Source organism: Corylus avellana, chromosome ca4, assembly GCF_901000735.1.
Source record: "Corylus avellana chromosome ca4, CavTom2PMs-1.0".
In the NCBI taxonomy this organism is placed as follows: Eukaryota; Viridiplantae; Streptophyta; class Magnoliopsida; order Fagales; family Betulaceae; genus Corylus; species Corylus avellana.
Window position 1 is genome coordinate 34871268 of NC_081544.1, and position 12655 is coordinate 34883922.

Consider the following 12655-nt stretch of genomic DNA (forward strand, 5'->3'; position numbering starts at 1 on the left):
CTCGTTGTACAATCAGCCAACCCCAGTTGATCAAAGGGTTCATTTAGTGCTTGAGTTCACTGTGGATGGCTGCAGCTAGATTGCTGCAATTATTAATATGCCCAGATGAAGTATTGTTTAGGTGAGAGGTAGGTAGTTGATCTGACCAAATCCTTTAAATTTGGGTCAAATCCTATTAATATTCACGTGGATGTGATGCAAATAATTGTTTATTAAGATTTAAATTAATCAATGCCATGTAATCTTTATTCCTTAAATTATTTTGTCGCTGAGTATCTAATCATTATTTTTTGCTAGTAATTATACTCTTTTTTTTTTTTTTTTTTAATAATTCTTTGTACCTTCTACTATCTATTAAAAGGTATTCTATATTTGAAATATTACTAAATAGATCAATATGATTGAAGAGCAAATAAATTCGTCTCTTCTGTTCATATTCTATCAATTATTTTAATAGAATACTTACAAAATCCCAGTTATACATCCAAATAAAAATAAAAATAAATTGGAAAAAGCTCCGTGGCCCTTCTACTGTTCTACAGCCATGGAGGTCATTAAATAAAAAATTCGCCTCAAACAGCAGCAGTGCCGTAGTGGAGTTAGAATTCAGAAGGAAAAATATAAATGTAATTAATTGGTAGAGAGGGGGTATTACTTTGATTTGATTTACATAAACTAATAATTTTTTTATGTGTGTTTAGGAAAAGGAGGCAACTAATAGAAAGAAAAATAATTAATATAAGTGGGAGAGACAATACAAGGTAGAACACCTTTTTATTTAGATAAATAATATTTTCGTTAGGAGAGAAGATGGACAATTAGAACTTCAACTAGGCCTGCAAAACGGGTTGTGTCAAGTTCGAGTTGACCCGCATGAACTGTTAACCTGATTCGGGTTAACCTAAACATGACCTATTTTATTAAACAGGTCAACCCAAATACAACATCTTAAATAATCAAGTGACAAGTACTTCAAGAAACTGTCTCATGATGTATTCTAATTTCTACATATGGCCCACTTAAAACAATTCTTGTTGCCATGAAATAAAATCAACCATCTAAAAACTCTCTATACAAGTTACCTGATATTTAATTCTACGATGCAAAAGTGTTGCAAATTTCATAGGAGATGAAGAACAAAGCCGTGTTGTCAATTAAGGTAGAAGCAAAATCCTTTGTGAAGTTGATAAACACTGATTTCTACTGCAAAATTATCTAGCAGATGGAACCAGGCCCTCCTTTGATAAGTCAGGGCTCTCAATTTCAAGAAAGCTTGCCAGCAAAGTTTTCCTTGAAGATTGTGCCTTGGAGCTACCGCATGACAATTTTTGGTCGCCTTCAATTCCCTTCTCAATCTTGGTAGCATCTTGTATGGCCAAAATTATTTCCTGCATCCTTGGCCTGGAAGCCCCATGTTGTTCAACACATTGGATAGCAACTTCAGCAATCCTCCAAATGGACTCGGTCTTCACATTTCCTACTAGGAAAGGGTCTATGACGCTGATAACATCTCCTTTACGAATTAAGGACCTTGCCTACAAAACAACAAAAATTGAATTACTACTTAATTTGTTCAACATTTTAGTAAAGTTACACAACATTTTCAATATATGTTTTACTACTTCAGCTATAAGATGCAGTTTTATAAGGATCATATCGTAGGTTTGATATCTTGCATACAATATGTTCTATTAACTATTCACACTTGTGATATCTTTTTAATGTGGGACTCAACCTTTTTACGCTCACATGTGCATATACACAGCAGTCTACTCAGTCCAAGAGGCTAGGAATTACTATTCCATCTCATTTTACAAATTTTCAGCATACATATGTTTAGATTACCTTTCTAGCAAGATGTCAACATCTTTAAAAAGGTATCTCATACTCCATTTAGTTGCTATAGTGTGTATTTTTAGAATGGTTTTCTATCTCCTGGCTCAAATCTCAATGTTTTTCTTGGCAGTTTGAGTTTGATCAATTAACTGAAATTTCAGTGGGATTCTTTAGTCTGTACGTATTGATTTAAACCTAAAAAATGGATGTCCAATTTGTGAGTATTATGTGCAGATTTCACCTCTAAATTGAATGATGACATTTGGCAAAAAGCATACCCAGTGAACAATGTTCATTTCAGGACCATAATCTTCTGCAGATATAGGCTTTTTCCCAGAGATCAATTCCAGAAGAACAACCCCAAAACTGTAAACATCACTCTTTTCGGTTAATTGCTGATTTGCATAGTACCTGCAACAGGATATGCAGTATTAGCGAAGTTCATTCGGGAGGAAACATTTGATTGATTATGCATACATGATAAGTATGGCTTACTCAGGATCCAAGTAGCCTACTGTCCCTCGTGCCACACTTGATATATGGGTTAAATCTTCTTCAGCTTGCCTTGAAAGTCCAAAATCTGACACTTTTGCTCTCATGTTGATGTCTAGGAGAATATTGCTTGTTTTTACATCTCGGTGAATGATACTTGGGTTGCATCCAGTGTGTAAGTACTCAAGACCTACAAATATCTGAACTTGTGTTCATACTGTAAATTTGAAAAAGAAATGTCCATGAACTGCCAATAAGTTACGTATTAAACCTTTAGCCGCATCTTCTGCTATACGAAGACGAGCTAGCCAGTCTATGCACTTCTGGTTGGCAGAATCTGTCAACAAATTTAGGGTTTTTATTAAATCATTTCCATTGCAACTGAGAAGAAAGATGAAAATTTTCTATGTAGCATAGGTACTAGAGTTGACCATATATGTGATCCCGCAAGGTTCCGTTGTGCATATACTCATAAACCAAAATACGTTGATGTTCTTCTTCACAGTATCCAATTAAAGGAACCAAATTTCTATGGTGAATTCTTGACAAGAGGGCTACCTGCAAATATGTTGACATGTTAATGAACTTGTATCCATGAAATTTTTGCAATCTTTGCTTGATAGTATATCCAAAAGTATGCTTGTTGGAATTACTCTAGCCATTAATCTGTGTAGTTGAGCTCTATTTGGACTGTTTTATGGGTTAGATAACGAATTTTGTTTCTAGTGTATTGCAATCTGGTATTATTAATTTAGTGTATGAGCTCTACTTCCCTGATCATTATCTTATTAAGTAGTGAGTGACATTCTAGAACTCCACTAAACCAGAATAGGAAGAAATCTATGATGATATAGGACAATAGCTAATTCACATGTTCATTCATATGCAAATAAATAGGCAGAGAGAATGTAAAGAGCTGAATATGAGACTACCTCAGTCACAAATTGCTGGTCTCCATGGCTACACAAATCTGCCATGATCTTAACTGCCACCTCTTTTCCGTCTTTCATTTTCCCATAATAGACAGATCCAAAGCTTCCTTTGCCAATTTTCTTTGAAAAATTTTGGGTAGCTTCTTCTAGTTCAGAGAGTGTAATATAGTAAGCTATGCCTTCATCCATTAAATGCCCACCACGGGCAATTGAATAGGCAGTTGAAGTTTTGTTGCTGCTACGCTTAGACTCACCTAATGAGCAGAAAAAACATGCCGAACTAAGGAAATCTGCACACTGTCATGTGGACAATACTAGATGGGATTCGTTGGCATACAAACCTTTTTCATCCTTTTTCGTTTGACTCGTCTTTCTTCGAAGATTACGCATCAATAATAAACTTCCTATGAATAGAATTGATAGAATCCCAAGTACTCCAATTGACATTCCAAGTATCAACTTAAAATGCTTCTTGTTCGGTGCCGCTTTACGTAGTTTGGGATTATCTCCATAGCTGCAAGAGAAAATAATATAACTATTAATAAAAAATTTGCAGTGGACTATTTGGGGTCCTCTTTATTTTCCTTTTTTCTTTCCAGATTTGATGGCAACCATAGAACTCGCAACATAAGTTTCTGCATAAATGAAATGGGTGCATTTCCTTGAAAAATAGAAGGAAAAAAGAACAAGAACCATTAGCAAACAGATGTAGCCTCCACAGGTCGTAACATGAGATGCATCAGTTAGAAGCATACTTACTGAAAAATGACTTTCCCATTAAACAATCCTGGAGGTATTTCGCCGGTAAAAGAGTTGTTCTGTATGTACCTATGACATTGACAAATATAGTTTACTAATTACTGCAAAATGTACGTATTTAACAGGGTAAACAACTAAACATGCTGATACTAATTCAAGGCAGATTAAGGCCACTTTCTGAAAATGTTTATCTTAGGTTTTACTGAAATATCAAGTGTCTAACTCAATAGGGTGTAACAAAAGGTAAAAAAATCCATATTGCTACATACAGTTCTTGTAAGCTTGGCAAACTGCCGAGGTAAGAAGGTAATGGACCAGTCAGTTTGTTGTTCTCTAAATGCCTGCATATTACCAAAAATGAAATGAAAAAGAAATAGAAATTATTAATAAAAAAATCATTACTGAGATAACGGTGTTTTTTCAGGTAAAACTTATGCAATTGACACTGAAGAGCTTACAGAATCTTTAAACTGATAAGATTACTTATGTCAGGGAGTGGCCCTGTGAGGGAATTACTGTCCAACCACCTGAGAAGAAGATAGAGATCAAAACAGACGGCAAGAGGCATTGTTGAAGAAAAGTTTGTTTATTTTATAGCCTTACAACTCTGTTAATGCCTCCATGTCGTTGAGCCTGGATGGGATTTCACCCGTCACATTCTTTCTTGACAACTCACTGTACAACAGTTGAGAGGAATCCCTTTATAAATCAACTCTTACAAATAAGTTATAGTGTAGCTTTGCTATATCTAGCATGAAAAAAGTTTTCATGTTCCAAAATGTTTTACTTACACTTATCTATTTCAATACAATTAGAAGTCTGTCCAGTAACTAGGCAACAACAACAACATCTACTACAAAAACCTAGTGAAAGCAAGTGACTCTTTTTAGATGCATCAACTAGCAACTGAATGTTGACATGAAGCATAGTTGCAGGTGAGAAAGTAGAATTTACATTTTTGTAATTCTCGGTGGTGTGGTAAAGTTGCAGGCTACCCATTCCCACTGCGTTGGGACACAAGGATCACCTTCATTTGTCCAAATGCTTTCAGCAGACATGAGGCGAAGGGTATTGACAACAATCACTACAAATTGAACAAACAAATACTAATCAGCTCATTTTGGTAAAGTCTGTTCAGAATTATTGCAAGTTCCCTGTGATATGACCAAATTATAGATGTGTAGAAGGATTTGTTGCAATCAAAGTTGATGGACTCACAGTCTTGCCCGGCAGTCTTGGAAGCAATCTTTAAATATTTACTTATTTCCATCGCATTAAGCAGTGGCCCTCGAGTAGAATCCCGGGTCTTGACAAAGGAGAATGACAGAACAAAGTCCAGAGTCACATTCATGTAGCTCGGTTCATAAAGAGTGTAGCTCCCATTGGCATTCTCAGCGATATTTACCACTGCATTGCTGTAGTCAGGTATGTAAGGCTGCTCTAATTTGAATTTCCGAGTCTCATTGACACCCAAGTCTTCAATTTCAGCAAAGTATGCATAAGCTCGAGCATTTGCAGGGAAATCTTCTAGATTTAATCTGTAGCTGAGCTCCCCTCTGGTGCCAACAACCGCTGTTTGCATTACTTTCACAGGTGGGTACTCTCTCGTTTTTATGTCTACATTCTTCTGTGTATACATTCTTTCTGTGCCAGAGGCCACCCCAACCAGATAGTTTTGCCTTTTCACAAGATCTGACTCCCAGATTCTGTCATAGGGATCATCTGGGTACCTGAGAAAAATATATATATGTCATGGGGATCATCTGGGTAAGGGGATGAACATTAATTGAAGAGAGCTTACCTTATGGGATCCTTGCTTGGGGCACCAAAGTTCAATCTAGCTGCTACTTTCAAGAAGAAATTATCCTCGAAATCCGTGGCATACATTGAAAGATTTAAGGGCCGCAGCTCAAGAGTGGAGATGAAAGGAGAACCAGTTGTTGCACAGCATATGCAGACATTGATGGAATCCGAGGGTGCCCTGATGATCATTTCCTTCACATATACTCTGGAAGCATCCAATATTGACACAGTTGACCATTTAGTTGCATCCAAGTATATCTGAAACTGAGGATATGTTTCTTCATCTTTCAAGCTGCCGTACTGAAATGTTGCACGAACTATATACCTTCTTCTTTCTTGGGTGATTAAAGTATAGCAGTACTTCTTGTTGTCTATGGGAAATTCTCGCCGCCTTTGATACTGCACTATGTTCCCACTTGGGTTTTCTACTTCCACGGATTTGCCGTGGCTCATGATTCCATTGTCTGAACTCCATGCCAGTCCAGTACTGCGGTCACTGTAGTTACTTGTGCCTCCACAGTCTAAACTGATGAATTCTGCATGTTCAATGGGAATTCAACAGATTTTGAGCAATTCTAAATCAACTAACTAGCATAAGCAAAATTTCTAATTCTAGACGAAACATATTGCCATTTCCTTCACATATGTCTTCTTCATTTCTGAAGTTTCCTTTACTATGTCTTAGGATCCATGGCAGTTAAATTTCACAAGAGGAACACTTAAAAAACTTTTCTCTAGATCAAATTGAGTACTGGGTAAGGAAGAACATACCTTCAACTTGGCACACAACAGATGATGATATAAACAAAAAAAACACAACCAGGAAATGAGAAAATGAACCCATTGAAGATATCAGGAAGACAAAAACCAGTTCTTTTGATTTTTTTGTTCCTAGAATTTAAGTGGCTGACAAAAATTAAAACTGTTTTGTTGATTTAAACATCACACTCATCTTTCTCCCACTAACCTTTTACTTTTGTGATTAGAGCGAGCTTCCTCTCAATAATATTGTTCATTCACGTTTTTATCTTCCTTTTTTTTTTTTTTTGGAATCTTCTTTTCTAAAGAAAGAAAGAAAAAAAAGTTTCGGCTTCATGTCAGTTTGACCTTTTGGAAAAGAGTGTGACTCAAGTTGAAGCTAAAATGTGGAAACTTTGAAGTCATTCATTTGTATTTCTTGTCAGAAATCACATACATTATATATATATATATATATATAAAATTGTTTCAAACTTGAGAAATCAATACAAATGTGACATCATTCAGGGGTAAAAATCTAGAAAATAAAAAGAAATAGACAGGGACCGGAAAGAGAAGCCAGGCCATGCAAAAAGCATCCGAACGAGAAAGAAAAAGCAGATGAATTTAATATAATAATAAATATGCTTTGCTTTACCTTCCTTTTGCTTTTACATACGACAAAATCTCTTTTCTTCTTCTTTGGAGTTTGGACAAACTTTAAAGTAAAAAGCAGCATGCAGAAGATGCTACTTTATAGCTGGACCCACTATGGGTTGGCCCCCATCTCCATCGTCATCCATCAATGCTGCCACAACCAAATTCAACACAATTGGACCAAGTCTTCCACCATGCATGAATTCATTGGATTGGGATCACACCAATTAGTGCAAGGTGAGGGGTGACAGGTTGGTACTACTTATTCGTTGAACTTGTTCGAGAGAGATTTAGAAGGCAAAAATTATAATTGCTTCCTCAAAAACTGATTGAGCTCTATAACTCGGATTCAGTCCCACTAGGAGTCAAGACATCAAACTTGTGAGTTTTTTTGTTTTTGTTTTTTTTAATAACTCGGGCTTAAAAAAAAAAAAGAAAAACCAATACTAGGAAGGTTGATCTTTCCAACTACAAATAGGGATATAACTAAAAGAGAAAGAGCTGAAAATGCAGCCATAAAAAAGTTTGGTTGTGGCTCAATTTGCCGCATAGTGAACACAAAAGTATACACTTCGGTTAATATTCTGAGCTTACCAAAAAGATGAGGCAGGAATGATGGAGATGATGAAAATAGTAGAAGAAATGCGCCAATCTTGGGTGAGTTCCAGATGCTAAATAGCAAGAGCAACAATAAGAAAATCTCCTTCAAGAATGAAATGAGACAAGCCTAAAGAAGGTGCAAGGTTGGCTGCAAAGAGAGCTACCAAAGCTTCACCAATAGTAGAATCACACGGTGGGCTAATAAGATAAAAACCTTTTATGTGAGTTATTCTTCATTACTAATAGTCGACCCTATGTCCTAATACGTGCCTCATCTCTTCGAAAATTTTCTTAAAACCAAGTTTAAACAGTTAGGTAAACTCTTTCATAATAAGTGTTCGAATTACTAATGTTATAAATTCTTATCCATGTTTAATAATTGTTTGTTAATATTAAAAAAAAAAGAAAAAAAAAAGAAAAAAGAAAAAGAACATCATATTTATTATTTACATCATGTAACAAGGTCACCTGTTCAAGACACGGGAGAGACAATCCGACCAACTAAAACATCTTTAAGAATTCTAAAAAGATCTTTTATACTATTAATACACATAAACCTATTAATTATAAAGTCGGTTGACACTACACGCTAGAAACCTAGCATTCAACCCCATCACATCGTACATGCAGAATGCAAAAACGCGTATGTCATTGTCGGGGACCATTCCTCTTCCTACCGAAACCTTTTTTACTGGAGTTGTATGTAATATGTATAGAATTAATTCTCATTTTCAGAAATTCTATTCAAATTCTCACCTTTATTACCTTACGAGGGTTTATTTATTTGATCCGGTTTACATGTTATTATTAAAATAATAACATTTATATTATAGTTTAAATAATAGTTAAAATTGAATTTTTTTTAAATTTTTATTCATTTTTTCTCTCGTATTAAAAACTTATCAAAATAAGTCAACTTTGAGATTCAATCTTAACCGTTGCTTACACTACAGCATACATTTAAGGTAATTTTTGTGTCACATCAAAATTGCCAATTTCGGCACAGATCAAGATCTACTGAAATTCCTACGAATTTAGTTTCTGGAATTTTGAATTGAGGCCGTCTCTTTTCTATTCAATGGTCAGTGTTTTGCCACGTGTCCCACTACTAATAAAATAATAAATATTTATTATTTTATTAATAATGAGACACGTGGCAGAACAATAACTCTTAAATAAAAAATAAACGACCTAAATCTAAAATTCCATAAATTAAAATTCCCAAAAAATAATAATAATAATTCACCTACTTAAAATTTCAATACACTTGTGGGTTTTTGTTGTAGTAAAAAATTAAAAGGCGTCAACTGGGGGAGGTGAAGTTTCAGATTCGTTTCTAATCCATTTCCCATCAGTTAAAAAAAGACAAAAACCATCTTCTTTCAAAAACCATTTGCGGGTGGTATCATTTCAAAACCACCCACAAAGGGAGGGAGGGAGGCCCTGTATATCTGGTCCCTGGACTGGCTCAAACTAATGGGCCTACATATAAAATCAGGCCCAGCCTAAACTTCTTTTACTTACTACTACTAATAAATAAATAAAATAAAAAAGTCACTCCCCTGCTAAGTTTGACCAACACTTAAAAATTGTCCAGCTGTTTTTTTTTTTAATGCTTTCAGAAGAATTTTCTTATGGTTCAGATCAATTTTATATACTTAATAATACATATATTATTTAAAAAATTTAAATGACTTAGTGCAGCCATCCATATCACGGCGGTCATAAATTGAGCCAAACCAAAACGTTAATCGTCTATGTTATTTATATTGAGTAATGTTATAAGTTTTTTTAGAATCATCTCAAATGTGATGTGGCTTTTAAAATTATCAATAGATCAAAAATTAATAAATTACATATTAAATTTAACGTGATTATAAGAAGCCTTATAGTATTACTCATTTATATTAATGAAGCAAAGATTACCTCAATTTTCTCAAGAGTCACACTAGGGGTAAAAGTCGTTATGCTTGTCTTGGCTCTTTGCATGCCTTTTTTTTTTTTTTTTTTTTTTGACCTTTTGGTACATTGAAATGATAATTACTCAAGTATAAGAATGAGTATTACTTGAGTACATAAGAATAAATTTTTTTAATCTCCCACCAAAAAAAAAAAAAAAATTTTTTTGGCACAAAAAATAATCATCCCACGTGGGTTGGCCATCCAAGGGGATGATTTTTTTTTTTTTTTTTCTTCTTCTTATTTTTGGGTGGCAAGAAAAAAAAAAGTTATTTTATTTTTAAAAAACTGCTATTTCATATATGGTGTAATAGTTGTTTCTTACCTTTTTTAGAGGAATAATTATCCCCTGTCTCACGGAAATAGGTATGTATGCTATTGTTAAAAATATATTAATGTACCAAGCAAACGTGGGTGTAGTTTTCTTTGTTTTCTCCTTATGGTGGGGTAATGGCTTATGGCTATACTGTACGTTTGGACGGGAAAGTGGTGCTTCTGTTGGGCAACATTGATTGCAGAAGAGCACAGTAGCAGCCCAAAGTAAAGATGTCAACTTGGAATAATGGCAGCCCAAATTGCAGTTGAGAAAAATAATGAAAGGCAAAGAAAAGATACATGTAAGAGAGAAGGTATCCCTTTCTTTTCTTGAAGTGTGAAAGGTTTGAACACTAAGCAACCTGCTTCTCCTCTCTCTCTCTCTCTCTCTCTCTTTATCATCTCATCTCTTTTAAAAAGTCCCCATCTGGTCTCCTCCTCCAATATTCCCTCAACAGAACAAAGCTACTCACCAAAAAGCCAGTCTTTTTGTTATTCGCTCTCGCTTTGTCTCATTTTTTACTCAAGCAATTCGAAGAAAGAACAAATGTGGCAAACACAGCCCAACAAATCCTGTTTCAGAGAATCCATCAAAGCTCTTGAAGCTGATATACAGCATGCCAACACCCTGTAAGTTTTTTTATATATATATATTCTTCTTTTGGGCTTTTATATTTACTTTTATTAACCATAATATCTACCACTTTTGGGATTGTTGTTATTCACAACTCAAATTTCGTAGAGCCCATTTTCGTGTTTGTTGTCCTTAAATAGCAAAGAACCGGTGGCGTTCCTTCCTGTTTTTCTCTTCTGCAATTTGCTTTGTAGATAATTCTGTCAAATTGTGGTAGTTTAGATGCTGTTTTGTGATCAATTAAGGGCAAGTGGGGTGAATTTGTATATGAATTTGGGGTTTTGTGGATATAGGTATGTATTGCAGATGCTTTTATAAGGGCTTCTTAGGGGGAAATGCCTCAATTATATACAGACTAGAGCCATCATATGTTCCCATACGTGTTTCTTTTTTGCAAACTTCTTTCCTCTAAAACCCCAACAAGGAAAACCCGTTAAAAATACAATGTGATACCTAAAAGCTGTTGTTTTGCCTCCAAATTGTTTACTTTAATGGTTTTGGCATCTACCCAGATGAATTTGTGCTTTGATGAGCAGAGTTGATTAATTGAATTTTTTATTGGGGGGTTTGTTTTGCAGGGCAGCTGCTCTCCCAATAGATTATTGTGGGGATAGTATTCAGATGAGATTGTCTTACAGCCCCTTCGCCCCCTTTCTTCTTTATTTGATTGAGTGGATGGATTATAGTTGTACAGATACCCTCCCCAGTTATTTAGGCCTTCTCCACGTACTTATATACAAGGTGGGTTGTTATCTGTTTCTAGTCATTTTCATTTCATTTTAATCTTTGCATTGGTGTTCTTTTAGTCCCCTGCTCTCCCTGTAGAAATCCTAATGAAACTCCACATAATTAATTGTCCAGGTATATGTTGATGGGATGCCAACAATGTCCTCAAAAGAAAGGAAAGCTAGTCTACGGGAATTTTATGGTCTGTCCCTTCTGTGGTTTCTTGTTAACAAATGTCTGATTTCCTGGTCTCCGCATTATTTTCAGTTTCAACTCCTCAATGTATCTGATTGTAAATTCCTTGCAGCCGTAATTTACCCTTCTCTTAGACAACTTGAAGGCGAGTTCATTGAATTGGAAGATAGTACATTGGGAAGCCAATCCACAGAAATCTTAGCCAGAAAGAGAGCGGAAGGGAGGAGGAAGCTTTCTGATAATGATCTAGAGAGAGATGAAGAATGTGGGATATGCATGGAGAATTGCACAAGGATGGTATTGCCCAGCTGTGGGCATGCTCTGTGCAACAGTTGCTTCCACGACTGGTAGCCCCAACTCGTACTTGCACTGTAAAGTTTTTGTAAATTGCTCATTAGAATTTTCACTTTATCTTCACCATTCGTTGGAATATATCTGTTATAGTGTGCTTGATACTAAATGACAGGAATGTGCGGTCTCAGTCCTGCCCTTTTTGTCGCGGCAGCCTAAAGAGAGTTAGCTCTAGAGATTTATGGGATCTCATTAGCAACTGTGATGTGATTGATACAATTGCTCTTGCAAAGGAGAATTTGAGACGTTTCTACCTTTATATTGAAAATCTGCCACTCGTTATGCCTGACACACATGTGGTTATATATGATTACATGCTTTGACTCCAGAGGAAGCATTAAGTAGTATGCTAAATGAAATGCTGATTACCCATTGTATAGAGTCTGGGGAAGTTTAAATCTCGTCTACCATGGCAGGTTGAGTAGCTGTTCCATGGCAGTTGTATATAGTTAACATAACTGCTGGATGTCTTTGATCATCCATGGAATCTCTCAAGACAAAAGCAAGGACAATGCACCTGCACGTATGTTGAGACTAGCAAATGTAAAAATGTATAAAAGGTATGCTTGGCCTTCAACTCAGCTTTTTGGAACCTGAGTGTTGGGAATGTAAATGGAAACATATTTGATTAATATATGTGTTTCTGCTTATTATACTA

At 35.4% G+C, this 12655-nt stretch overlaps 2 protein-coding genes across 3 annotated transcripts; one reads left to right on the plus strand and one right to left on the minus strand.

Moving 5' to 3' along the window:
- Nucleotides 1-748: 748 nt before the first annotated feature.
- Nucleotides 749-6935, minus strand: LOC132177855 (probable LRR receptor-like serine/threonine-protein kinase At1g67720). 2 transcript variants are annotated; one of them, XM_059590330.1, is made up of 15 exons: nucleotides 6790-6935; nucleotides 5821-6358; nucleotides 5238-5749; nucleotides 4974-5103; nucleotides 4623-4694; nucleotides 4478-4546; nucleotides 4289-4360; nucleotides 4020-4088; nucleotides 3602-3774; nucleotides 3261-3514; nucleotides 2760-2886; nucleotides 2600-2665; nucleotides 2332-2518; nucleotides 2115-2247; nucleotides 749-1535 (listed from the first exon to the last, which is right to left on the minus strand). In XM_059590330.1, exons 1-15 carry the CDS (start codon nucleotides 6836-6838, stop codon nucleotides 1212-1214), a joined length of 2775 nt encoding a protein of 924 aa, XP_059446313.1. In that variant the 5' UTR covers nucleotides 6839-6935; the 3' UTR covers nucleotides 749-1211. The 2 variants fall into 2 exon arrangements, with proteins under 2 accessions (XP_059446313.1, XP_059446312.1); XM_059590329.1 differs by lacking the exon at nucleotides 6790-6935 and adding an exon at nucleotides 6594-6779.
- Nucleotides 6936-10285: 3350 nt separating this feature from the next.
- LOC132178806 (E3 ubiquitin-protein ligase AIRP2-like) lies at nucleotides 10286-12655 on the plus strand. Its single transcript, XM_059591364.1, has 5 exons — nucleotides 10286-10721; nucleotides 11304-11466; nucleotides 11587-11653; nucleotides 11759-11993; nucleotides 12113-12655. Exons 1-5 carry the CDS (start codon nucleotides 10639-10641, stop codon nucleotides 12318-12320), a joined length of 756 nt encoding a protein of 251 aa, XP_059447347.1. The 5' UTR covers nucleotides 10286-10638; the 3' UTR covers nucleotides 12321-12655.

Coding starts and splice junctions, on each gene's coding strand:
- LOC132177855 (XM_059590329.1), bottom strand. CDS start 6,666: ATGGGTTCATTTTCTCATTTCCTGGTTGTGTTTTTTTTGTTTATATCA. Junction 4,547..4,622: donor ATGGAGGCATTAACAGAGTT/GTAAGGCTATAA, acceptor TCTTCTTCTCAG/GTGGTTGGACAGTAATTCCC. Junction 2,666..2,759: donor CTTGCGGGATCACATATATG/GTCAACTCTAGT, acceptor ATTTGTTGACAG/ATTCTGCCAACCAGAAGTGC.
- LOC132178806 (XM_059591364.1), top strand. CDS start 10,639: ATGTGGCAAACACAGCCCAACAAATCCTGTTTCAGAGAATCCATCAAA. Junction 11,467..11,586: donor TCCACGTACTTATATACAAG/GTGGGTTGTTAT, acceptor TTAATTGTCCAG/GTATATGTTGATGGGATGCC. Junction 11,994..12,112: donor AACAGTTGCTTCCACGACTG/GTAGCCCCAACT, acceptor ACTAAATGACAG/GAATGTGCGGTCTCAGTCCT.